The 27,535-nt window shown below is 40.5% G+C and overlaps 1 protein-coding gene across 1 annotated transcript in view; it reads right to left on the bottom strand.

The window, feature by feature from the left end:
* Positions 1–1,970: 1,970 nt before the first annotated feature.
* The window catches only part of LOC119730618 (sulfotransferase 1A1-like), a 41,033-nt gene continuing 15,468 nt past the window's right edge, over positions 1,971–27,535 (bottom strand). Inside the window, exons 2-6 of the mRNA XM_038203605.1 lie at positions 6,749–6,972; positions 5,408–5,534; positions 4,864–4,961; positions 3,801–4,053; positions 1,971–3,065 (exon numbers count right to left, since the gene is read on the bottom strand). Of these exons, the coding sequence (XP_038059533.1) occupies positions 2,956–3,065; positions 3,801–4,053; positions 4,864–4,961; positions 5,408–5,534; positions 6,749–6,972 (812 nt within the window). The 3' untranslated portion in view covers positions 1,971–2,955. The remainder of the gene's footprint in view (positions 3,066–3,800; positions 4,054–4,863; positions 4,962–5,407; positions 5,535–6,748; positions 6,973–27,535) is intronic.

Here is a 27,535-nt window from a genome sequence, read left to right as displayed (position 1 = left end):
CGAAGGAGTTTGTCCGGGGTGGACGTGGAGCAAGGGCCGATCGCATCGGCAGGAGGTCGGCCGGTGACGGTACTACTGGACCGCTGGCGTCTCTGTTGAGGGACTCCCGGACTGAGTAAGAGGACTGGCTTCATTCCAAGCTTCTCCGCGCGGGTCAAAAGCCGGGGCTTGTGTGGCTGTCTTGGAGAATCCTCTTTTGTCTCACGATCTGCTTGAGGTATTTCAATGCGAGGACTCCCTGGTGCATTCTCAGTATCTTCCTGAGATGGTTTGGGTGCTTCGATGGGTCGAACCGGTCGTCTCGTTCCGCGCGGGACTCGCACCGATGGCTCTTGGTATTGAGAAATATTGACGGGAAGTAAGGGAGAGGTTTTGGTCTGATCCTTCTGTGAAGCTGTTTCATTCTTGTGAACGTCGACAGAAGAGCTCTCGTTGCTCGAAATGGTGGAGTCAGGTGCGCTTATCGTGGTCTTCTCTATGCGATGCCTCCATCGCAAAGGAGCTGATTTTGGCCGCGCTGGTAGAGAAGCACGTTTTGAAATCTGGGGGGTTTTGGTGGGTACATCAAGGTCGGCGTCACTCGGCTCCGCCGGGGTGATCTTCAAATTTTGCAGGCAGTCTTCAAAGACATCATCCCTTGATTTTATATCATCTAGTCCCTCAACTCCTAGAGAGGTAACAAATGTCATGGATGCATCATGGCGCTCCACCCTGTTGTCCGCACTACCCATGGATCTAGATCTTCCCCGTACCGTGATTTTGTCGGTGTTTTCGTCGGTGCTGTTTTCACGGTCACCGGTGGAACTTTTAGCGGGCCGCCGCGGTCGGTTCTCCCGGTCCGCCAGGCAGCTGTCCCCTTCCTGCCGCTGAAGGCACGCCAGCATCTCTTGGGTGCTCAGCCTGCGACGGAACAGGTGCACCATGTTCTTGTGGGCCGCGGCCTCCATCGTTGCGAGTTGCTTCTCGAGCCGATGAGATTCCACCTTGTTGGCCTTCTCTGTGAAAACCGTGCGACTGGTCTCGAAGGAGATTTTCCTCCTTCGTGTCTTGTTTCCGACATCCATGGCAACGAATGATGGTTAGAAGTTGGACAACTTAAGATATCCCTCCAAAGTTCAGTAACGGATCTTGGTTAATTATATCCGTCCTGCAACGTGCTCGTATCCATTTTTGAAATCTTATCGGCGCACATCGTAAATATATGCCTCATGTACTAAAACTTCCTTATAAAAAGGTGCCATAGTATTTAAAAAATGCTCTCTTTTGGGAAAAGTGTGTGAAAAAGGGTTCATGGTAAACTGACTTCAATGTACGACATCTTCTCTTATTAACTCCGGTTGTGATGTTTGGTAGTTGTACACTATATTTTGCCAAAGCTGTCGATCATAATGACTTTAAGGGTCACCTCGCCATCAAAATATTGCCATCCTTTATCGAGTCTGTTTGTTCAAAAACCCCGTATCTTGACTACAGCGCATAACTATAGACCGCAGCATTTGGCTTCTGAAGTGCTCGGCAAACTGGCGATGTCCTGTCAACAGGAACCGAATGTGAATTGAACGAGCCGTGCAAACACAAACCATTTTGACCGGGGTTAATTTTATGAACTTGATTTAGGAAAATTACCCTTCAGACGATTGGCCGGCCCAGATAAGAGCACAAAGCAGTTCAAACCGTTTGCGATAATGGCGCAATTCAATCTCTTACGAGAATTCGAAACGCTAGTTATAGAAACTGAAACGAGACGGTCTGAAGAACCATGTAACATCTCCACGACGACGCCTTTCTAAAGTACAATTATTGAGTATCAAGTAAAATATCTAGGCAACCGTCACGACCTTGACTTTTTAACCATGTTGCGTCGCCATATTTTCAGCTGTACGGGTTAAAGTACTTCACGTTTTATAATTAAAATGATACAGTGAATTTGATTCATGATAATGAACGGCTCTCAACAAAATGAACTCACGTAAGATAAACGTCCTTGATTATTTTATTTGTGAACAAGCATAATCGAATTTGACATTTTATAAAAATGTTTTTGCGTTGGCAAAGAGTGTCTTTGTAATAATAGTAACATGAATAATGAAAATGAAGGATTACTTTATGATCAAAAACTCACCAAGATTTATTCGTCATGCACACGTCAACACCAGAATAGGAAGGCACAGTGCAAACCTTGGTGTTTTGACGTTTCTACAACTACAATTTCTCAAGACGCCAACTTACGTACTTGAAACAATCCCTATTAAACTAGATGCTACACAAATTCAAAAAAAGGCGTCGTTTTCAAATGCCTTTCGTACAAAGTAAACATTGCAATGCACAGAATTACCCTAATATTTTACCATTTAAAATCTTGCCGGCAGAAAATAAAACGCTGATGATTACCAATTGACGGAAAGCCTAGCTCACTCGCTTAAACAAGCTTACGATGATGACTTACGACTACTTGCTAAGACTTATGACGACTTGCGATGACTTATGACGACTTACGATGACTTGTGATCACAACTCTTTTCCTTGTTTAACACAAGGGGAAGAGTTGTGATCACAACTGTTCTCCTTATTTAACACGAGGAGAAGAGTTGTGATCACAAGTCATCGCAAGTCGCCATAAGTCATCACAAGTCGTCATACGTCATCGCAAGGAGTCACAAGTCATGGCTAATAGTCATAAGTCCATCAAACAAAAAACACAAGGCACCAGTCTCTAGTCACGAAGTGTGAAAGGATTTCCTTAGTTGACCAGTATAAAGCTTTACTTGTGGTTGATCAATCATTAATCAAAATTATATTAAATGAGTTAAACACGCTTAAAAGCTAAGTAAATGCTTCAAGACAACGCTTTTCATTATATATAAAAATTTAAGTAAGCCCTTGAGGAACAATATGCAAATAAGAGAAAAGCCAGAAGTGCAAAAAGCCTATCGGGCCTCGCCCTGTCTTCCTATTTTATTCAAATTGTATCGTCAATCCAGACCCTGCCATTTTCTCTCGGTAGAGAGCGTCTACTTGCTCGTTCTGTGCAACGGTGAACATCGTCTTCCAGTCGCCAACAATTCCTAAGATTTCAGAGAATACGAGAAACGAGTACAAGACAGCTTGAAACATGTACATTGGCACAAAATGTGCAACAACAAAACTGTATAGAACCGATTTATAGGACTTTTTCAGATCAAACTTAACATTTGCTGGTATTTTGGCACATAAATTCAAACACAGTAACCGCCTCTGCTCTCACAATTTACTCCTTGGTGGGTGAAGCTATTAGTGGCTAGAAAGCACTTAGGCAGCGCAAAGCTCCGCGATGGCTGAACAATCTCCCCGCCATATTGTCAGTACACCCAAGAGAAGAACTGGCACATTCCATATTTTATTGCACATTCTCCACTCCCCCAGAGTATCAAATGGTCGAGTCCATTGACCTTTTGGTTTCAATGGTGTTTGCGCTATGCGCTCATTGACTGCACGCTGCGTTACCCACACACGTACTCAGAGTGGCAACCTTTCCTGTTCGAAATCGGGTCGATTTTTTTTAAATATTGGGTGAAGAATCCTTAAAGAAAAATATGCTGGATCCAGACCCAAATCCCGGCTTACTTCCAACTTCGAGTTTTCTTGTTAACAGATAAACCAACCAACCAACCAACCAACAGGCTAACCAAATCCGATGAAAACATAACCTCCTTGACTCGAACCCACAATCCATACCAAAAACGCAACAACACCCCTTTTATTAATAATTTCCCAAGTTTGCTTCTCATTCCCCTTCCCGAAAACACCGGAAAGAAACTCACCTTTCCGGATAATCGAGGGCGCCCCAATCTTCCTACTGGTAGCTGCCTTTGCCCCGTCGCCAGAGGGCGCACTCGCTTTGTCGGCTGGTGCAGATTGTGGTGCCTCTTCTTTAGTATCTTTGGCTTCCTTAGCTTGATTGAAGCGGGCCTTCATGCTTTTCAAGCTGCTAAACTCGACCACCCGTTCGATTGCTTCATCCGAGAGATTTTTCCCAAGGAAATCGGAAATCTGTATGACGGCTCCCTTGAGGTCCTTTTTTTCCAACAAAAAAATAATTTCATTGTTTGCATGTCTGTTAGTTGCAGCAACCCAATATATATATATTTTTCAAATACCACTTCCTGATTTGCACATTTTTGCAAGCCATAACAGTCCTGAATCCTCCGATTTAAATACGATTTTTTACAACCCAATGAGGGTGCCGTGTCTCGTTAAAATAATAACTTGAAAGAAAGTCTACTGAAGATAATCAAGGGATTTTGTCATTCAGTCCTTAAGTTTGTTCCTTTTTCGCATAGAGTAAAACATGAATAAGAAAAACAGTTTGAAAGACAAATGTAGTGTAAAGGCTATATTTTTTTCCTAATGAGTTTCCGGTTGAGAAATGTCAGACGAAATCTCCTTACTGAGTTTGTAAGGCCCTGAAATGAATCAGGAAAACTCAACGTTTCGGATATACAGTACATTGTTATATGCTTTACCCATCGTCATTAGACTGACGATTCCTAAACAGGAATCATTGTGTGTAATTAGCCTATGTAATAACATGCACAGAACACCGATCCATGAAGCCCTGCCCAGTGAAATAAAGACCAATCACAGCCGTGATTGATGTCCGACATTCCTGCACGAAACACCGACACGCGCGCGTGCACGCGCATTCGACACGCGCGCGTGCACGGGCATCCGACGCGCGCTACTGGCAACAAGCAGATGGAGCATTGGAGATGCACACATGATGTTGCGTACAGGCTCAGTGGGTTTGTTCTCTAATGGATTGCTCATTTTGAAGAAACATTTTTGAAAGGAAAGAAGAGAAACGAAACTGGAATCACGACTTACTCTTTTCATGTCCTCATATTTCAGGAACAAGAAGTTCTTGTCATGACGATGCTTCTTCCAGAAGTTCAACACGTGAGTAAACCACGACCCAAACAACACTTGAATTAAAAAAAAAGAAGAAGTTTGAGAAAATTACCAATCTGTGGGTGTTCTCGTTTTTTACATTTTCGCGGCAGTAATTGTTTTCCGTATTATAAGGGTGAGCATAATTATATTGAGTTTGACATTTTTCGCTGGCAATCCTAAGCCATTTTTTTTTAACAAATATTTAAACGGAATGTGTACTTCTCTACAAAACTTGTAGGATTTGTTCTTCAGTTCGGTTAGGATTTAGCATGGATCGCACAATTTCGTCCTTTTTCTTGATTTTGTCAATATTTTGTTCAGCTTGTGAAATTAGTTTTGTATCCACGTAATGTTCCTGTATTTTGGAGATACATTGACATATTATGTTAGGTCAACACATTTGTATTGGATCCACGTATTTTGTCCATTTTGATATTTTAATATTTTGTCTGCTTAAAACAAAGCTCAACAAACTTACTGTCTTCGGAGAAGGACTCTCTGACGAAGTCGTCCCATTTCTCATATTTGGGGTCGAAGTTCATCGGTCCGATAAACTTCCAATTCGACACAGTGGTATCCTTGGGATTTCTGATGACATACACAACCTATGATTGCGGGAGAAAATGCAATAAATATTTGAATTGCTACAGGAATTTACCGACTGCTCCCCGACCGATCCAAGACCGTTTGTCGGTAACCGCTAATCCCTTTTCATGCAAACTTGTGAAGGAAATACCAGCGTCGCAAAGCATTGTGGGTAGGTCACAGCATTCCGTGCGCATGGGTCGCACGGAATTTTGTGAATATTGCACGATGTTTTTACAGGGCTAGGTAACATGCTTCCGCCAAGCTAGTAATCTTTCTCTTGAACCAATGACGTCGACATTTCTGAAGGCATGCTCACATTCGGACGTTGTTACGGAACTTGCGAGCTCCGCAGAGCAACGGATTATGCTTAGACGATCGTGATGATCATCCGTATATTTTGTGCAGCATACATCGTATTTTAACCAATCACATCACGCACCCTAACATAAATATGTATCACGCTGTGTGGATAGAAAACACTTCGGGTAAGGTTCTCGTAGTGATTTCACTTCAATTAAACTTATCCCAACCAACAAAAATATTTGATGAAAATGGACATGGGTTCGAACCACAGATCTTGCGATCGAAAGTTCGTTGCACTATTTACTAGGCCACTGTGGCAGCTCGACGAAAGCCGTTCTTTGAAATGTTTTAATGTACCTGCATGACTAAGTGATAGCTAGGGCGTGACATCATTGATTTTTTTCTTATGAATAAACATCGGACTAGCTGAATAATCATGATCCCTTGACGATGTGTGCTGCAGATATTATACACCGCAACCGGCGTACCATCACATTATGACGCGCGCACGTCTTGAACATGCAATCATGCTGGGGGAGGGGCACTTGTTTACCCTCATGCGCAGTGGGTGGGCCTTATTGATTGATGAATTTTTTTATTTTATTTCTTTTTGGTAATGACACCAAGTATTCCTCAAAAGTGACCTAGGCACTGTAGCGCAATAGCCTGAAGAAACATGTAGAGAGAAGACAATGAGAAGAAATTACAGTTTTAGAGGTGGGAGGAAAAGCCCAGAGGAATATTCTGAAGAAAACACACGGAATCAGGTAGGGGCTGAAAACCCAATCCACATATTGGCCCGGGCGGCGGGATTCGAGCCCAGGTCACAGCGGTGGAAGGCGAGAAAAGTACCGCTATACGCCAGCTAATGCCAGCCTGATCGATCGGTTGAATTGCAAACTAACAATTTGTTTGTCGGTGTTATTACCTTGCCCTTTCCTTGGTAAATCTGGCTCGGCATGAGCTCCTCCGTCAGATGCGTCATGATGACCCGCGGTGCCTTCCACTCCGTCATCGTCTTATATTGTGGTGGGGGAGCGTTCGGTCGTTGTATGTGGAACTCCACAGGGTAGGACTGCTGGGCCCGGTTGATTTTATCTTCGTGACCGTCCACGAGGATGAGATTCACTACCTCCATCGCCCAATGCGTACCTGAATACAACAAAATCGCAGCAATTAAACTTGAGCCATATTGCGAAATGAAAAGACCCATTTATGACGTCACATCTGCGCTGGGTCTTTGTTCCTCTATGATTAGTTGATACTTAGGGTGCAGATAAATAGACCCAGAATTGCATACGCGAGCCAAATCACGATTTGCATGCCCTTAAATTTTCAGTTGCTAGATAATTTTGTGTGAGGGATTTGTAAAAAACAAAAGAAGGGTGGAAGCTGTGCAAATGACTGCGAGCTCGTATTTCTGTGATATTTGGATAAAATTATTTGGATGTAAAATGGCTCTCAGATTTTGCAATGGAGCTTATGCATCCATTTTCAAAACGGCCGTTTCAGGACTGCAATGAGGGGTGATTATCTTCTCCCAAAAGTAATTGGTTAACCACCAAAAAATTGAACGGAAAATGAAAGATGAAATAGGCTTTAATTTGATGTGTGTCTCAAACACCCTGAAGAGTTGTGGGTATTTTTCTATTCGTTCTGGGCAAGTGCACGTAATTACCCCAAAGGTCTATTGCAGCCTGTTTACTGGTCTGGAACCTTAGTACACGTACTTCCATAAACAGTAAATTTAAATGCCAAAAAAAATGACCAGTGACAGGGCACCATTATTATAGGCTGTCAGCGGGCTTCACTCCGTGGTGGTTTACTTGCTAAATCTCGTCTTGACGGTATCTTGTTATGAAACTATTCCTGATATTTTTGACATGTATGGAGAGCTAGTTAGTCAGGCTACAACGTCCATTGAGTTTGAAGTCCGTAGACCCAATACTCGTGGAGAAAAAAGGACATAAGCAAGAATATTTTGCCCAAGTTTGTTCTGTGTGTAAATTGCCATAGAGTAGGCTGACAGCGGGCTTCACTCCGTGGTGTGTTTACTTGCTATATCTCGTCTTGACGGTATCTTGTTATAACAATTCCTAATTTTTTTTAACAAGTATGGATAGCTAGTTAGACTGGCTACAACGTCCCACAAGTTTGAAGTCTGTAGACCCAATACTCGTGGAGAAAATGGGACATAAGCAAGAATATTGTGCCCGAGTTTGTTTCTGTGTGTAAATTGCCAGAGAGTTGGCTGTCAGCAAGCTTCACTTCGCGGTGTGTTTACTTGCTATATCTCGTCTTACTCTTGACGGTATCTTGTTATGAAAAATTCCTAATTTGTGTGACATGTATGGATAGCTAGTTAGTCTGGCTACAACGTCGAACAACTTTGAAGTCTGTAGACCCAATACTCGTGATGAATAAGGCACATAAGCAAGAATATTTTGGCCGAGTTGGTTTCTGTGTGTAAATTGCCATAGAGTAGGCTGTCAGCGGGCTTCACTCCGTGGTGTGTTTACTTGCTATATCTCGTCTTGAGGGTATCTTGTTATAACAATTCCTATTTTTTTTGACATGTTTGGAGAGCTAGTTACTCTGGCTACAACGTCCCACAAGTTTGAAGTCTGTTGACCCAATACTCGTGGAAAAAAAGGGACATAAGCAAAAATATTTGCCCAAGTTTGTTTATCTGTGTAAATTGCCATAGAGTAGGCTGTCAGCGGGCTTCACTCCGTGATGTGTTTACTTGCTATATCTCGTCTTGACGGTATCTTGATATAAACAAATTCTTGTTTTTTTTGACATGTATGGAGAGCTAGTTTGTCTGGCTACAACGTCCAACAAGTTTAAAGTCCGTAGATCCAACACTCGTGGAGAAAATGTGACATAAGCAAGAATATTTTGGCCGAGTTTGTTTCTGTGTGTAAATTGCCGTACAGTAGGCTGTGAGCGGGATTCACTCCGTGGTGTGTTAATTTGATATATCTCGTCTTGAGGGTATCTTGTTATGAAAAATTCCTAATTTTTTTGACATGTATGGAGAGCTAGTTAGTCAGGCTACAATGTCCAACAAAATTGAAGTCTGTAGACCTAATACTCGTGGAGAAAATGGGATATAAGCAAGAATATTTGGCCGAGTTTGTTTCTGTGCGTAAATTGCCGTAGAGTAGGCTGTCAGCGGGATTCACTCCGAAGTGTGTTAACTTGATATATCTCGTCTTGACGGTATCTTGATATAAAAAATTCCTAATTTTTTTGACATGTATGGAGAGCTAGTTAGTCAGGCTACAATGTCCAACAAGTTTGAAATCCGTAGACCTAATACTCGTGGAGAAAATGGGACATAAGCAAGAACATTTTGCCCGAGTTTGTTTCTGGCGTAAATTGCCATAGAGTAGGCTGTCAGCTGGATTCACTCCGTGTTGTGTTTACTTGATATATCTCGTCTTGACGGTATCTTGGCATGAACAGTTCTTGATTTTTTTGACATGTATGGAGAGCTAGTTAGTCAGGCTACAACGTCCAATAAGTTTAAAGTCCGTAGACCCAATACTTGTGGAGAAAATGGGATATCAGCAAGAATATTTTGCCCAAGTTTGTTTCTGTGCGGAAATTGCCATAGAGTAGTCTGTCAGCGGGCTTCACTCCGTGGTGTGTTTACTTGCTATATCTCGTCTTGACGGTATCTTGTTATAAAAAAATGCTAATTTTTTGACATGTATGGAGAGCTAGTTAGTCAGGCTAAAACGTCCAACAAGTTAAAAGTCCGTATACCCAATACTCGTGGAGAAAAAGGGACATAAGCAAGAATATTTTGCCCAAGTTTGTTTCTGTGTGTAAATTTCCATAGAGTAGTCTGTCAGCGGGCTTCACTCTGTGGTGTGTTTACTTGCTATATCTCGTCTTGAGGGTATCTTGTTATGAAAAATTCCTAATTTTTTTGACATGTATATAGAGCTAGTTAGTCTGGCTACTACGTCCAACAAGTTTGAAGTCCGTAGAGCCAATACTGGTGGAGAAAATGTGACATAAGCAAGAAAATTTTGCCCAAGTTTGTTTCTGTGTGTAAATTGCCGTACAGTAAGCTGTCAGCGGGATTCACTCCTTGGTGTGTTTACATGCTATATCTCGTCTTGAGGGTATCTTGTTATGGAAAATTCGTAATTGTTTTGACATATATGGACAGCTAGTTAGTCAGGCTACAACATCCAACAAGTTTTAAGTCTGTAGACCCAATACTCGTGGAGAAAATGGGACATAAGCAAGAATATTTTGCCCAAGTTTGTTTCTGTGTGTAAATTGCCATAGAGTAGGCTGTCAGCGGGCTTTACTCCGTGGTGTGTTTACTTGCTATATCTCGTCTTGACGGTATCTTGTTATAAAAAATTCATATGTTTTTTGACATGTATATAGAGCTAGTTAGTCTGGCTACTACGTCCAACAAGTTTGAAGTCCGTAGAGCCAATACTCGTGGAGAAAATGTGACATAAGCAAGAAAATGTTGCCTAAGTTTGTTTCTGTGCGTAAATTGCCATAGAGTAGGCTGTCAGCAGGCTTCACTCCGTGGTGTGTTTACTTGCTATATCTCGTCTTGAGGGTATCTTGTTATAAAAATTCCTAATTTTTTTGACATGTATGGAGAGCTAGTTAGTCAGGCTACAATGTCCTACAAGTTTGAAGTCTGTAGACCTAATACTCGTGGAGAAAATGGGACATAAGCAAGAAAATGTTGGCCGAGTTTGTTTCTGTGTGTAAATTGCTTTACAGTAGGCTGTCAGCGGGATTCACTCCGTGGTGTGTTTACTTGATATATCTCGTCTTGACGGTATCTTGATATAAAAAATTCTTGATTTTTTTGACATGTATGGAGAGCTAGTTAGTCTGGCTACAACGTCCAACAAGTTTCAAGTCCGTAGATCCAACACTCGTGGAGAAAATGTGACATAAGCAAGAATATTTTGGCCGAGTTTGTTTCTGTGTGTAAATTGCCGTACAGTAGGCTGTCAGCGGGATTCACTCCGTGGTGTGTTTATTTGATATATCTCGTCTTGACGGTATCTTGATATGAAAAATTCTTGATTTTTTTGACATGTATGGAGAGCTAGTTAGTCTGGCTACAACGTCCAATAAGTTTAAAGTCCTTAGACCCAACACTCGTGGAGAAAATGTGACATAAGCAAGAACATTTTGCCCGAGTTTGTTTCTGTGCGTAAATTGCCATAGAGTAGGCTGTCAGCGGGCTTTACTCCGTGGTGTGTTTACTTGATATATCTCGTCTTGACGGTATCTTGATATGAAAAATTCTTGATTTTTTTGACATGTATGGAGAGCTAGTTAGTCTGGCTACAACGTCCAACAAGTTTAAAGTCCGTAGACACAACACTTGTGGAGAAAATGTGACATAAGCAAGAAAATTTTGCCCAAGTTTGTTTCTGTGCGTAAATTGCCATAGAGTAGGCTGGGCTTCACTCCGTGGTGTGTTTACTTGCTATATCTCGTCTTGAGGGTATCTTGTTATGAAAAATTCCTAATTTTTTTTGACATGTATGGAGAGCTAGTTAGTCAGGCTACAATGTCCTACAAGTTTGAAGTCTGTAGACCTGATACTCGTGGAGAAAATGGGACATAAGCAAGAAAATGTTGGCCGAGTTTGTTTCTGTGTGTAAATTGCCGTACAGTAGGCTGTCAGCGGGATTCACTCCGTGGTGTGTTTACTTGATATATCTCGTCTTGACGGTATCTTGATATAAAAGATTCTTGATTTTTTTGACATGTATGGAGAGCTAGTTAGTCTGGCTACAACGTCCAACAAGTTTCAAGTCCGTAGATCCAACACTCGTGGAGAAAATGTGACATAAGCAAGAATATTTTGGCCGAGTTTGTTTCTGTGTGTAAATTGCCGTACAGTAGGCTGTCAGCGGGATTCACTCCGTGGTGTGTTTATTTGATATATCTCGTCTTGACGGTATCTTGATATGAAAAATTCTTGATTTTTTTGACATGTATGGAGAGCTAGTTAGTCTGGCTACAACGTCCAATAAGTTTAAAGTCCTTAGACCCAACACTCGTGGAGAAAATGTGACATAAGCAAGAACATTTTGCCCGAGTTTGTTTCTGTGTGTAAATTGCCGTACAGTAGGCTGTCAGCGGGATTCACTCCGTGGTGTGTTTATTTGATATATCTCGTCTTGACGGTATCTTGATATAAAAAATTCTTGATTTTTTTGACATGTATGGAGAGCTAGTTAGTCAGGCTACCATGTCCAACAAGTTTGAATTCTGTAGACCTAATACTCGTGGAGAAAATGGGACATAAGCAAGAATATTTTGGCCGAGTTTGTTTCTGTGTGTAAATTGCCGTAGAGTAGGCTGTCAGCGGGATTCACTCCGTGGTGTGTTTACTTGATATATCTCGTCTTGACGGTATCTTGATATGAAAAATTCTTGATTTTTTTGACATGTTTGAGAGCTAGTTAGTCAGGCTACAATGTCCAACAAGTTTGAAATCCGTAGACCTAATACTCGTGGAGAAAATGGGACATAAGCAAGAACATTTTGCCCGAGTTTGTTTCTGTGCGTAAATTGCCATAGAGTAGGCTGTCAGCGGGATTCACTCCGTGTTGTGTTTACTTGATATATCTCGTCTTGACGGTATCTTGGCATGAACAGTTCTTGATTTTTTTGACATGTATGGAGAGCTAGTTAGTCAGGCTACAACGTCCAATAAGTTTAAAGTCCGTAGACCCAATACTTGTGGAGAAAATGGGATATCAGCAAGAATATTTTGCCCAAGTTTGTTTCTGTGCGGAAATTGCCATAGAGTAGTCTGTCAGCGGGCTTCACTCCGTGGTGTGTTTACTTGCTATATCTCGTCTTGAAGGTATCTTGTTATAAAAATTGCTAATTTTTTTGACATTTATGGAGAGCTAGTTAGTCAGGCTAAAACGTCCAACAAGTTAAAAGTCCGTATACCCAATACTCGTGGAGAAAAAGGGACATAAGCAAGAATATTTTGCCCAAGTTTGTTTCTGTGTGTAAATTGCCATAGAGTAGGCTGTCAGCGGGCGTCACTCGTGGTGTGTTTACTTGCTATATCTCGTCTCTCGACGGTATCTTGTTATGAAAAATTCCTAATTTTTTTGACATGTATATAGAGCTAGTTAGTCTGGCTACTACGTCCAACAAGTTTGAAGTCCGTAGAGCCAATACTGGTGGTGAAAATGTGACATAAGCAAGAAAATTTTGCCCAAGTTTGTTTCTGTGTGTAAATTGCCGTACAGTAAGCTGTCAGCGGGATTCACTCCGTGGTGTGTTCACTTGATATATCTCGTCTTGACGGTATCTTGATATAAAAAATTCTTGATTTATTTGACATGTATTGAGAGCTAGTTAGTCAGGCTACAATGTCCAACAAGTTTGAAATCCGTAGACCTAATACTCGTGGAGAAAATGGGACATAAGCAAGAAAATTTTGCCTAAGTTTTTTTCTGTGCGTAAATTGCCATAGAGTAGGCTGTCAGCGGGCTTCACTCCGTGGTGTGTTTACTTGCTATATCTCGTCTTGAGGGTATCTTGGCATGAAAAGTTCTTGATTTTTTTGACATGTATGGAGAGCTAGTTAGTCAGGCTACAACGTCCAATAAGTTTAAAGTCCGTAGACCCAATACTCGTGGAGAAAATGGGATATCAGCAAGAATATTTTGCCCAAGTTTGTTTCTGTGCGGAAATTGCCATAGAGTAGTCTGTCAGCGGGCTTCACTCCGTGGTGTGTTTACTTGCTATATCTCGTCTTGACGGTATCTTGTTATAAAAAATTGCTATTTTTTTTTACATGTATGGAGAGCTAGTTAGTCAGGCTAAAACGTCCAACAAGTTAAAAGTCCGTATACCCAATACTCGTGGAGAAAAAGGGACATAAGCAAGAATATTTTGCCCAAGTTTGTTTCTGTGTGTAAATTTCCATAGAGTAGTCTGTCAGCGGGCTTCACTCTGTGGTGTGTTTACTTGCTATATCTCGTCTTGAGGGTATCTTGTTATGAAAAATTCCTAATTTTTTTGACATGTATATAGAGCTAGTTAGTCTGGCTACTACGTCCAACAAGTTTGAAGTCCGTAGACCAATACTGGTGGAGAAAATGTGACATAAGCAAGAAAATTTTGCCAAGTTTGTTTCTGTTCGTAAATTGCCATAGAGTAGGCTGGGCTTCACTCCGTGGTGTGTTTACTTGCTATATCTCGTCTTGAGGGTATCTTGTTATGAAAAATTCCTAATTTTTTTGACATGTATGGAGAGCTAGTTAGTCTGGCTACAACGTCCAACAAGTTTCAAGTCCGTAGATCCAACACTCGTGGAGAAAATGTGACATAAGCAAGAATATTTTGGCCGAGTTTGTTTCTGTGTGTAAATTGCCGTACAGTAGGCTGTCAGCGGGATTCACTCTGTGGTGTGTTTATTTGATATATCTCGTCTTGACGGTATCTTGATATGAAAAATTCTTGATTTTTTTGACATGTATGGAGAGCTAGTTAGTCTGGCTACAACGTCCAATAAGTTTAAAGTCCTTAGACCCAACACTCGTGGAGAAAATGTGACATAAGCAAGAACATTTTGCCCGAGTTTGTTTCTGTGCGTAAATTGCCATAGAGTAGGCTGTCAGCGGGCTTTACTCCGTGGTGTGTTTACTTGATATATCTCGTCTTGACGGTATCTTGATATGAAAAATTCTTGATTTTTTTGACATGTATGGAGAGCTAGTTAGTCTGGCTACAACGTCCAACAAGTTTAAAGTCCGTAGACACAACACTTGTGGAGAAAATGTGACATAAGCAAGAAAATTTTGCCCAAGTTTGTTTCTGTGCGTAAATTGCCATAGAGTAGGCTGGGCTTCACTCCGTGGTGTGTTTACTTGCTATATCTCGTCTTGAGGGTATCTTGTTATGAAAAATTCCTAATTTTTTTTGACATGTATGGAGAGCTAGTTAGTCTGGCTACAACGTCCAACAAGTTTAAAGTCCGTAGACACAACACTTGTGGAGAAAATGTGACATAAGCAAGAAAATTTTGCCCAAGTTTGTTTCTGTGCGTAAATTGCCATAGAGTAGGCTGTCAGCGGGCTTTACTCCGTGGTGTGTTAACTTGCTATATCTCGTCTTGAGGGTATCTTGTTATAAAAAATTCCTAATTTTTTTGACATGTATATAGAGCTAGTTAGTCTGGCTACTACGTCCAACAAGTTTGAAGTCCGTAGAGCCAATACTGGTGGAGAAAATGTGACATAAGCAAGAAAATTTTGCCCAAGTTTGTTTCTGTGTGTAGATTGCCGTACAGTAAGCTGTCAGCGGGATTCACTCCGTGGTGTGTTCACTTGATATATCTCGTCTTGACGGTATCTTGATATAAAAAATTCTTGATTTTTTGACATGTATGAGAGCTAGTTAGTCAGGCTACAATGTCCAACAAGTTTGAAATCCGTAGACCTAATACTCGTGGAGAAAATGGGACATAAGCAAGAAAATTTTGCCTAAGTTTTTTTCTGTGCGTAAATTGCCATAGAGTAGGCTGTCAGCGGGCGTCACTCTGTGGTGTGTTTACTTGCTATATCTCGTCTTGAGGGTATCTTGGCATGAACAGTTCTTGATTTTTTTGACATGTATGGAGAGCTAGTTAGTCAGGCTACAACGTCCAATAAGTTTAAAGTTCGTAGACCCAATACTTGTGGAGAAAATGGGATATCAGCAAGAATATTTTGCTCAAGTTTGTTTCTGTGCGGAAATTGCCATAGAGTAGTCTGTCAGCGGGCTTCACTCCGTGGTGTGTTTACTTGCTATATCTCGTCTTGACGGTATCTTGTTATAAAAAATTGCTAATTTTTTTGACATGTATGGAGAGCTAGTTAGTCAGGCTAAAACGTCCAACAAGTTTAAAGTCCGTATACCCAATACTCGTGGAGAAAAAGGGACATAAGCAAGAATATTTTGCCCAAGTTTGTTTCTGTGTGTAAATTTCCATAGAGTAGTCTGTCAGCGGGCTTCACTCTGTGGTGTGTTTACTTGCTATATCTCGTCTTGAGGGTATCTTGTTATGAAAAATTCCTAATTTTTTTGACATGTATATAGAGCTAGTTAGTCTGGCTACTACGTCCAACAAGTTTGAAGTCCGTAGAGCCAATACTGGTGTAGAAAATGTGACATAAGCAAGAAAATTTTGCCCAAGTTTGTTTTGTGTGTGTAAATTGCCATAGAGTAGGCTGTCAGCGGGCGTCACTCTGTGGTGTGTTTACTTGCTATATCTCGTCTTGACGGTATCTTGTTATGAAAAATTCCTAATTTTTTTGACATGTATATAGAGCTAGTTAGTCTGGCTACTACGTCCAACAAGTTTGAAGTCCGTAGAGCCAATACTCGTGGAGAAAATGTGACATAAGCAAGAATATTTTGCCCAAGTTTGTTTCTGTGTGTAAATTGCCGTACAGTAGGCTGTCAGCGGGATTCACTCCGTGGTGTGTTCACTTGATATATCTCGTCTTGACGGTATCTTGATATTAAAAATTCTTGAATTTTTTGACATGTATGGAGAGCTAGTTAGTCTGGCTACAACGTCCAACAAGTTTAAAGTCCGTAGACCCAACTCTCGTGGACAAAATGTGACATAAGCAAGAAAATTTTGCTCGAGTTTGTTTCTGTGCGTAAATTGCCATAGAGTAGTCTGTCAGCGGGCTTCACTCTGTGGTGTGTTTACTTGCTATATCTCGTCTTGAGGGTATCTTGTTATGGAAAATTCGTAATTGTTTTGACATATATGGACAGCTAGTTAGTCAGGCTACAACATCCAACAAGTTTTAAGTCTGTAGACCCAATACTCGTGGAGAAAATGGGACATAAGCAAGAATATTTTGCCCAAGTTTGTTTCTGTGTGTAAATTGCCATAGAGTAGGCTGTCAGCGGGCTTTACTCCGTGGTGTGTTTACTTGCTATATCTCGTCTTGACGGTATCTTGTTATAAAAAATTCATATGTTTTTTGACATGTATATAGAGCTAGTTAGTCTGGCTACTACGTCCAACAAGTTTGAAGTCCGTAGAGCCAATACTCGTGGAGAAAATGTGACATAAGCAAGAAAATTTTGCCTAAGTTTGTTTCTGTGCGTAAATTGCCATAGAGTAGGCTGTCAGCGGGCTTCACTTCGTGGTGTGTTTACTTGCTATATCTCGTCTTGAGGGTATCTTGTTATAAAAATTCCTAATTTTTTTGACATGTATGGAGAGCTAGTTAGTCAGGCTACAATGTCCTACAAGTTTGAAGTCTGTAGACCTAATACTCGTGGAGAAAATGGGACATAAGCAAGAAAATGTTGGCCGAGTTTGTTTCTGTGTGTAAATTGCTTTACAGTAGGCTGTCAGCGGGATTCACTCCGTGGTGTGTTTACTTGATATATCTCGTCTTGACGGTATCTTGATATAAAAAATTCTTGATTTTTTTGACATGTATGGAGAGCTAGTTAGTCTGGCTACAACGTCCAACAAGTTTAAAGTCCGTAGATCCAACACTCGTGGAGAAAATGTGACATAAGCAAAAATATTTTGGCCGAGTTTGTTTCTGTGTGTAAATTGCCGTTCAGTAGGCTGTCAGCGGGATTCACTCCGTGGTGTGTTTATTTGATATATCTCGTCTTGACGGTATCTTGATATGAAAAATTCTTGATTTTTTTGACATGTATGGAGAGCTAGTTAGTCTGGCTACAACGTCCAATAAGTTTAAAGTCCTTAGACCCAACACTCGTGGAGAAAATGTGACATAAGCAAGAACATTTTGCCCGAGTTTGTTTCTGTGCGTAAATTGCCTTAGAGTAGGCTGTCAGCGGGCTTTACTCCGTGGTGTTTTTACTTGATATATCTCGTCTTGACGGTATCTTGATATGAAAAATTCTTGATTTTTTTTGACATGTATGGAGAGCTAGTTAGTCTGGCTACAACGTCCAACAAGTTTAAAGTCCGTAGACACAACACTTGTGGAGAAAATGTGACATAAGCAAGAAATTTTGCCCAAGTTTGTTTCTGTTCGTAAATTGCCATAGAGTAGGCTGGGCTTCACTCCGTGGTGTGTTTACTTGCTATATCTCGTCTTGAGGGTATCTTGTTATGAAAAATTCCTAATTTTTTTGACATGTATGGAGAGCTAGTTAGTCTGGCTACAACGTCCAACAAGTTTCAAGTCCGTAGATCCAACACTCGTGGACAAAATGTGACATAAGCAAGAAAATTTTGCTCGAGTTTGTTTCTGTGCGTAAATTGCCATAGAGTAGTCTGTCAGCGGGCTTCACTCTGTGGTGTGTTTACATGCTATATCTCGTCTTGAGGGTATCTTGTTATGGAAAATTCGTAATTGTTTTGACATGTATGGAGAGCTAGTTAGTCAGGCTACAACATCCAACAAGTTTTAAGTCTGTAGACCCAATACTCGTGGAGAAAATGGGACATAAGCAAGAATATTTTGCCCAAGTTTGTTTCTGTGTGTAAATTGCCATAGAGTAGGCTGTCAGCGGGCTTTACTCCGTGGTGTGTTTACTTGCTATATCTCGTCTTGACGGTATCTTGTTATAAAAAATTCATATGTTTTTTGACATGTATATAGGGCTAGTTAGTCTGGCTACTACGTCCAACAAGTTTGAAGTCCGTAGAGCCAATACTCGTGGAGAAAATGTGACATAAGCAAGAAAATTTTGCCTAAGTTTGTTTCTGTGCGTAAATTGCCATAGAGTAGGCTGTCAGCGGGCTTCACTTCGTGGTGTGTTTACTTGCTATATCTCGTCTTGAGGGTATCTTGTTATAAAAATTCCTAATTTTTTTGACATGTATGGAGAGCTAGTTAGTCAGGCTACAATGTCCAACAAGTTTGAAGTCTGTAGACCTAATACTCGTGGAGAAAATGGGACATAAGCAAGAAAATGTTGGCCGAGTTTGTTTCTGTGTGTAAATTGCTTTACAGTAGGCTGTCAGCGGGATTCACTCCGTGGTGTGTTTACTTGATATATCTCGTCTTGACGGTATCTTGATATAAAAAATTCTTGATTTTTTTGACATGTATGGAGAGCTAGTTAGTCTGGCTACAACGTCCAACAAGTTTAAAGTCCGTAGATCCAACACTCGTGGAGAAAATGTGACATAAGCAAGAATATTTTGGCCGAGTTTGTTTCTGTGTGTAAATTGCCGTACAGTAGGCTGTCAGCGGGATTCACTCCGTGGTGTGTTTATTTGATATATCTCGTCTTGACGGTATCTTGATATGAAAAATTCTTGATTTTTTTGACATGTATGGAGAGCTAGTTAGTCTGGCTACAACGTCCAATAAGTTTAAAGTCCTTAGACCCAACACTCGTGGAGAAAATGTGACATAAGCAAGAATATTTTGCCCGAGTTTGTTTCTGTGCGTAAATTGCCATAGAGTAGGCTGTCAGCGGGCTTTACTCCGTGGTGTGTTAACTTGCTATATCTCGTCTTGAGGGTATCTTGTTATAAAAAATTCCTAATTTTTTTGACATGTATGGAGAGCTAGTTAGTCAGGCTACATGTCCAACAAGTTTGAAGTCTGTAGACCTAATACTCGTGGAGAAAATGGGACATAAGCAAGAATATTTTGGCCGAGTTTGTTTCTGTGTGTAAATTGCCGTAGAGTAGGCTGTCAGCGGGATTCACTCCGTGGTGTGTTTACTTGATATATCTCGTCTTGACGGTATCTTGATATAAAAAATTCTTTATTTTTTTGACATGTATGGAGAGCTAGTTAGTCTGGCTACTACGTCCAACAAGTTTAAAGTCCGTAGACACAACACTTGTGGAGAAAATGTGACATAAGCAAGAAAATTTTGCCCAAGTTTGTTTCTGTGCGTAAATTGCCATAGAGTAGGCTGTCAGCGGGCTTTACTCCGTGGTGTGTTAACTTGCTATATCTCGTCTTGAGGGTATCTTGTTATAAAAAATTCCTAATTTTTTTGACATGTATGGAGAGCTAGTTAGTCAGGCTACCATGTCCAACAAGTTTGAAGTCTGTAGACCTAATACTCGTGGAGAAAATGGGACATAAGCAAGAATATTTTGGCCGAGTTTGTTTCTGTGTGTAAATTGCCGTAGAGTAGGCTGTCAGCGGGATTCACTCCGTGGTGTGTTTACTTGATATATCTCGTCTTGACGGTATCTTGATATGAAAAATTCTTGATTTTTTTGACATGTATGGAGAGCTAGTTAGTCTGGCTACAACGTCCAACAAGTTTAAAGTCCGTAGACACAACACTTGTGGAGAAAATGTGACATAAGCAAGAAATTTTGCCCAAGTTTGTTTCTGTGCGTAAATTGCCATAGAGTAGGCTGGGCTTCACTCCGTGTTGTGTTTACTTGCTATATCTCGTCTTGAGGGTATCTTGTTATGAAAAATTCCTAATTTTTTTGACATGTATGGAGAGCTAGTTAGTCAGGCTACAATGTCCAACAAGTTTGAAGTCTGTAGACCTGATACTCGTGGAGAAAATGGGACATAAGCAAGAATATTTTGGCCGAGTTTGTTTCTGTGTGTAAATTGCCGTAGAGTAGGCTGTCAGCGGGATTCACTCCGTGGTGTGTTTACTTGCTATATCTCGTCTTGACGGTATCTTGATATAAACAATTCTTGATTTTTTTGACATGTATGGAGAGCTAGTTAGTCTGGCTACAACGTCCAACAAGTTTAAAGTCCGTAGATCCAACACTCGTGGAGAAAATGTGACATAAGCAAGAATATTTTGGCTGAGTTTGTTTCTGTGTGTAAATTGCCGTACAGTAGGCTGTCAGCGGGATTCACTCCGTGGTGTGTTAACTTGATATATCTCGTCTTGAGAATATCTTGTTATAAAAAATTCCTAATTTTTTTGACATGTATGGAGAGCTAGTTAGTCAGGCTACAATGTCCAACAAGTTTGAAGTCTCTAAACCTAATACTCGTGGAGAAAATGGGACATAAGCAAGAATATTTTGGCCGAGTTTGTTTCTGTGTGTAAATTGCCGTAGAGTAGGCTGTCAGCGGGATTCACTCCGTGGTGTGTTTACTTGATATATCTCGTCTTGACGGTATCTTGATATAAAAAATTCTTGATTTTTTTGACATGTATGGAGAGCTAGTTAGTGTGGCTACAACGTCCAACAAGTTTAAAGTCCGTAGATCCAACACTCGTGGAGAAAATGTGACATAAGCAAGAATATTTTGGCTGAGTTTGTTTCTGTGTGTAAATTGCCGTACAGTAGGCTGTCAGCGGGATTCACTCCGTGGTGTGTTAACTTGATATATCTCGTCTTGAGAATATCTTGTTATAAAAAATTCCTAATTTTTTGACATGTATGGAGAGCTAGTTAGTCAGGCTACAATGTCCAACAAGTTTGAAGTCTCTAGACCTAATACTCGTGGAGAAAATGGGACATAAGCAAGAATATTTTGGCCGAGTTTGTTTCTGTGTGTAAATTGCCGTACAGTAGGCTGTCAGCGGGATTCACTCCGTGGTGTGTTAACTTGATATATCTCGTCTTGAGAATATCTTGTTATAAAAAATTCCTAATTTTTTTGACATGTATGGAGAGCTAGTTAGTCAGGCTACAATGTCCAACAAGTTTGAAGTCTGTAGACCTAATACTCGTGGAGAAAATGGGACATAAGCAAGAATATTTTGCCCCAGTTTGTTTCTGTGCGTAAATTGCCATAGAGTAGGCTGTCAGCTGGATTCACTCCGTGGTGTGTTTACTTGATATATCTCGTCTTGACGGTATCTTGGTATGAAAAATTCTTGATTTTTTTGACATGTATGGAGAGCTAGTTAGTGTGGCTACAACGTCCAATAAGTTTAAAGTCCGTAGACCCAACACTTGTGGAGAAAATGGGACATAAGCAAGAATATTTTGCCCAAGTTTGTTTCTGTGCGGAAATTGCCATAGAGTAGTCTGTCAGCGGGCTTCACTCTGTGGTGTGTTAACTTGCTATATCTCGTCTTGAGAGTATCTTGTTATGAAAAATTCCTAATTTTTTTGACATGTATGGAGAGCTAGTTAGTCAGGCTACAATGTCCAACAAGTTTGAAGTCTGTAGACCTAATACTCGTGGAGAAATGTGACATAAGCAAGAATATTTTGGCCGAGTTTGTTTCTTTGTGTAAATTGCCGTACAGTAGGCTGTCAGCGGGATTCACTCCGTGGTGTGTTTACTTGCTATATCTCGTCTTGACGGTATCTTGATATAAAAAATTCTTGATTTTTTTGACATGTATGGAGAGCTAGTTAGTCTGGCTACAACGTCCAACAAGTTTAAAGTCCGTAGATCCAACACTCGTGGAGAAAATGTGACATAAGCAAGAATATTTTGGCTGAGTTTGTTTCTGTGTGTAAATTGCCGTACAGTAGGCTGTCAGCGGGATTCACTCCGTGGTGTGTTAACTTGATATATCTCGTCTTGAGGTATCTTGTTATAAAAAATTCCTAATTTTTTTGACATGTATGGAGAGCTAGTTAGTCAGGCTACAATGTCCAACAAGTTTAAAGTCCGTAGACCCAACTCTCGTGGACAAAATGTGACATAAGCAAGAAAATTTTGCTCGAGTTTGTTTCTGTGCGTAAATTGCCATAGAGTAGTCTGTCAGCGGGCTTCACTCTGTGGTGTGTTTACTTGCTATATCTCGTCTTGAGGGTATCTTGTTATGGAAAATTCGTAATTGTTTTGACATATATGGAGAGCTAGTTAGTCAGGCTACAACATCCAACAAGTTTTAAGTCTGTAGACCCAATACTCGTGGAGAAAATGGGACATAAGCAAGAATATTTTGCCCAAGTTTGTTTCTGTGTGTAAATTGCCATAGAGTAGGCTGTCAGCGGGCTTTACTCCGTGGTGTGTTTACTTGCTATATCTCGTCTTGACGGTATCTTGTTATAAAAAATTCATATTTTTTTGACATGTATATAGAGCTAGTTAGTCTGGCTACTACGTCCAACAAGTTTGAAGTCCGTAGAGCCAATACTCGTGGAGAAAATGTGACATAAGCAAGAAAATTTTGCCTAAGTTTGTTTCTGTGCGTAAATTGCCATAGAGTAGGCTGTCAGCGGGCTTCACTTCGTGGTGTGTTTACTTGCTATATCTCGTCTTGAGGGTATCTTGTTATAAAAATTCCTAATTTTTTTGACATGTATGGAGAGCTAGTTAGTCAGGCTACAATGTCCAACAAGTTTGAAGTCTGTAGACCTAATACTCGTGGAGAAAATGGGACATAAGCAAGAAAATTTTGGCCGAGTTTGTTTCTGTGTGTAAATTGCTTTACAGTAGGCTGTCAGCGGGATTCACTCCGTGGTGTGTTTACTTGATATATCTCGTCTTGACGGTATCTTGATATAAAAAATTCTTGATTTTTTTGACATGTATGGAGAGCTAGTTAGTCTGGCTACAACGTCCAACAAGTTTAAAGTCCGTAGATCCAACACTCGTGGAGAAAATGGGACATAAGCAAAAATATTTTGGCCGAGTTTGTTTCTGTGTGTAAATTGCCGTACAGTAGGCTGTCAGCGGGATTCACTCCGTGGTGTGTTTATTTGATATATCTCGTCTTGACGGTATCTTGATATGAAAAATTCTTGATTTTTTTGACATGTATGGAGAGCTAGTTAGTCTGGCTACAACGTCCAATAAGTTTAAAGTCCTTAGACCCAATACTCGTGGAGAAAATGTGACATAAGCAAGAATATTTTGCCCGAGTTTGTTTCTGTGCGTAAATTGCCATAGAGTAGGCTGTCAGCGGGCTTTACTCCGTGTGTGTTTTACTTGATATATCTCGTCTTGACGGTATCTTGATATGAAAAATTCTTGATTTTTTTGACATGTATGGAGAGCTAGTTAGTCTGGCTACAACGTCCAACAAGTTTGAAGTCCGTAGACACAACACTTGTGGAGAAAATGTGACATAAGCAAGAAAATTTTGCCCAAGTTTGTTTCTGTTCGTAAATTGCCATAGAGTAGGCTGGGCTTCACTCCGTGGTGTGTTTACTTGCTATATCTCGTCTTGAGGATATCTTGTTATGAAAAATTCCTATTTTTTTGACATGTATGGAGAGCTAGTTAGTCTGGCTACAACGTCCAACAAGTTTGAAGTCCGTAGATCCAACACTCGTGGAGAAAATGTGACATAAGCAAGAATATTTTGGCCGAGTTTGTTTCTGTGTGTAAATTGCCGTACAGTAGGCTGTCAGCGGGATTCACTCCGTGGTGTGTTTATTTGATATATCTCGTCTTGACGGTATCTTGATATGAAAAATTCTTGATTTTTTTGACATGTATGGAGAGCTAGTTAGTCTGGCTACAACGTCCAATAAGTTTAAAGTCCTTAGACCCAACACTCGTGGAGAAAATGTGACATAAGCAAGAATATTTTGCCCGAGTTTGTTTCTGTGCGTAAATTGCCATAGAGTAGGCTGTCAGCGGGCTTTACTCCGTGGTGTGTTAACTTGCTATATCTCGTCTTGAGGGTATCTTGTTATAAAAATTCCTAATTTTTTTGACATGTATGGAGAGCTAGTTAGTCAGGCTACCATGTCCAACAAGTTTGAAGTCTGTAGACCTAATACTCGTGGAGAAAATGGGACATAAGCAAGAATATTTTGGCCGAGTTTGTTTCTGTGTGTAAATTGCCATAGAGTAGGCTGTCAGCGGGATTCACTCCGTGGTGTGTTTACTTGATATATCTCGTCTTGACGGTATCTTGATATAAAAAATTCTTGATTTTTTTGACATGTATGGAGAGCTAGTTAGTCTGGCTACAACGTCCAACAAGTTTAAAGTCCGTAGACACAACACTTGTGGAGAAAATGTGACATAAGCAAGAAAATTTTGCCCAAGTTTGTTTCTGTGCGTAAATTGCCATAGAGTAGGCTGTCAGCGGGCTTTACTCCGTGGTGTGTTAACTTGCTATATCTCGTCTTGAGGGTATCTTGTTATAAAAAATTCCTAATTTTTTGACATGTATGGAGAGCTAGTTAGTCAGGCTACCATGTCCAACAAGTTTGAAGTCTGTAGACCTAATACTCGTGGAGAAAATGTGACATAAGCAAGAATATTTTGGCCGAGTTTGTTTCTGTGTGTAAATTGCCGTACAGTAGGCTGTCAGCGGGATTCACTCCGTGGTGTGTTTACTTGATATATCTCGTCTTGACGGTATCTTGATATAAAAAATTCTTGATTTTTTTGACATGTATGGAGAGCTAGTTAGTCAGGCTACAATGTCCAACAAGTTTGAAGTCTGTAGACCTAATACTCGTGGAGAAAATGTGACATAAGCAAGAATATTTTGGCCGAGTTTGTTTCTGTGTGTAAATTGCCGTACAGTAGGCTGTCAGGGATTCACTCCGTGGTGTGTTTACTTGATATATCTCGTCTTGACGGTATCTTGATATAAAAAATTCTTGATTTTTTTGACATGTATGGAGAGCTAGTTAGTCAGGCTACAATGTCCAACAAGTTTGAAGTCTGGAGACCTAATACTCGTGGAGAAAATGTGACATAAGCAAGAATATTTTGGCCGAGTTTGTTTCTGTGTGTAAATTGCCGTACAGTAGGCTGTCAGCGGGATTCACTCCGTGGTGTGTTTACTTGATATATCTCGTCTTGACGGTATCTTGATATAAAAAATTCTTGATTTTTTTGACATGTATGGAGAGCTAGTTAGTCTGGCTACAACGTCCAACAAGTTTAAAGTCCGTAGACACAACACTTGTGGAGAAAAATGTGACATAAGCAAGAATATTTTGGCCGAGTTTGTTTCTGTGTGTAAATTGCCGTACAGTAGGCTGTCAGCGGGATTCACTCTGTGGTGTGTTTACTTGATATATCTCGTCTTGACGGTATCTTGATATGAAAAATTCTTGATTTTTTTGACATGTATGGAGAGCTAGTTAGTCAGGCTACATCATCCAACAAGTTTGAAGTCTGTAGACCCAATACTCGTGGAGAAAATGGGACATAAGCAAGAATATTTTGCCCAAGTTTGTTTCTGTGTGTAAATTGCCATAGAGTAGTCTGTCAGCGGGCTTTACTCCGTGGTGTGTTTACTTGCTATATCTCGTCTTGACGGTATCTTGTTATGAAAAATTCCTATGTTTTTTGACATGTATATAGAGCTAGTTAGTCTGGCTACTACGTCCAACAATTTGAAGTCCGTAGAGCCAATACTCGTGGAGAAAATGTGACATAAGCAAGAAATTTTGCCTAAGTTTGTTTCTGTGCGTAAATTGCCATAGAGTAGGCTGTCAGCGGCTTTACTCCGTGGTGTGTTTACTTGCTATATCTCGTCTTGACGGTATTTTGTTACGAAAAATTCCTATGTTTTTTGACATGTATATAGAGCTAGTTAGTCTGGCTACTACGTCCAACACATTTGAAGTCCGTAGAGCCAATACTCGTGGAGAAAATGTGACATAAGCAAGAAAATTTTGCCTAAGTTTGTTTCTGTGCGTAAATTGCCATAGAGTAGGCTGTCAGCGGGCTTCACTCCGTGGTGTGTTTACTTGCTATATCTCGTCTTGAGGGTATCTTGTTATGAAAAATTCCTAATTTTTTTGACATGTATGGAGAGCTAGTTAGTCAGGCTACAATGTCCAACAAGTTTGAAGTCTGTAGACCTGATACTCGTGGAGAAAATGGGACATAAGCAAGAATATTTTGGCCGAGTTTGTTTCTGTGTGTAAATTGCCGTAGAGTAGGCTGTCAGCGGGATTCACTCCGTGGTGTGTTTACTTGCTATATCTCGTCTTGTCGGTATCTTGATATAAAAAAATCTTGATTTTTTTGACATGTATGGAGAGCTAGTTAGTCTGGCTACAACGTCCAACAAGTTTAAAGTCCGTAGATCCAACACTCGTGGAGAAAATGTGACATAAGCAAGAATATTTTGGCCGAGTTTGTTTCTGTGTGTAAATTGCCGTACAGTAGGCTGTCAGCGGGATTCACTCCGTGGTGTGTTAATTTGATATATCTCGTCTTGAGGGTATCTTGTTATGAAAAATTCCTATGTTTTTTGACATGTATGGAGAGCTAGTTAGTCAGGCTACCATGTCCAACAAGTTTGAAGTCTGGAGACCTAATACTCGTGGAGAAAATGTGACATAAGCAAGAATATTTTGGCCGAGTTTGTTTGTGTGTGTAAATTGCCGTACAGTAGGCTGTCAGCGGGATTCACTCCGTGGTGTGTTTACTTGATATATCTCGTCTTGACGGTATCTTGATATAAAAATTCTTGATTTTTTTGACATGTATGGAGAGCTAGTTAGTCTGGCTACAACGTCCAACAAGTTTAAAGTCCGTAGACACAACACTTGTGGAGAAAATGTGACATAAGCAAGAATATTTTGGCCGAGTTTGTTTCTGTGTGTAAATTGCCGTGCAGTAGGCTGTCAGCGGGATTCACTCTGTGGTGTGTTTACTTGATATATCTCGTCTTGACGGTATCTTGATATGAAAAATTCTTGATTTTTTTGACATGTATGGAGAGCTAGTTAGTCAGGCTACATCATCCAACAAGTTTGAAGTCTGTAGACCCAATACTCGTGGAGAAAATGGGACATAAGCAAGAATATTTTGCCCAAGTTTGTTTCTGTGTGTAAATTGCCATAGAGTAGGCTGTCAGCGGGCTTTACTCCGTGGTGTGTTTACTTGCTATATCTCGTCTTGAC

The sequence above is a fragment of the Patiria miniata genome, unplaced genomic scaffold, assembly GCF_015706575.1.
Source record: "Patiria miniata isolate m_02_andy unplaced genomic scaffold, ASM1570657v1 HiC_scaffold_22, whole genome shotgun sequence".
Lineage (NCBI taxonomy): Eukaryota > Metazoa > Echinodermata > Asteroidea > Valvatida > Asterinidae > Patiria > Patiria miniata.
Note: the sequence above shows the minus strand (reverse complement) of the source record. Positions and strands in the feature narration are given on the sequence as shown.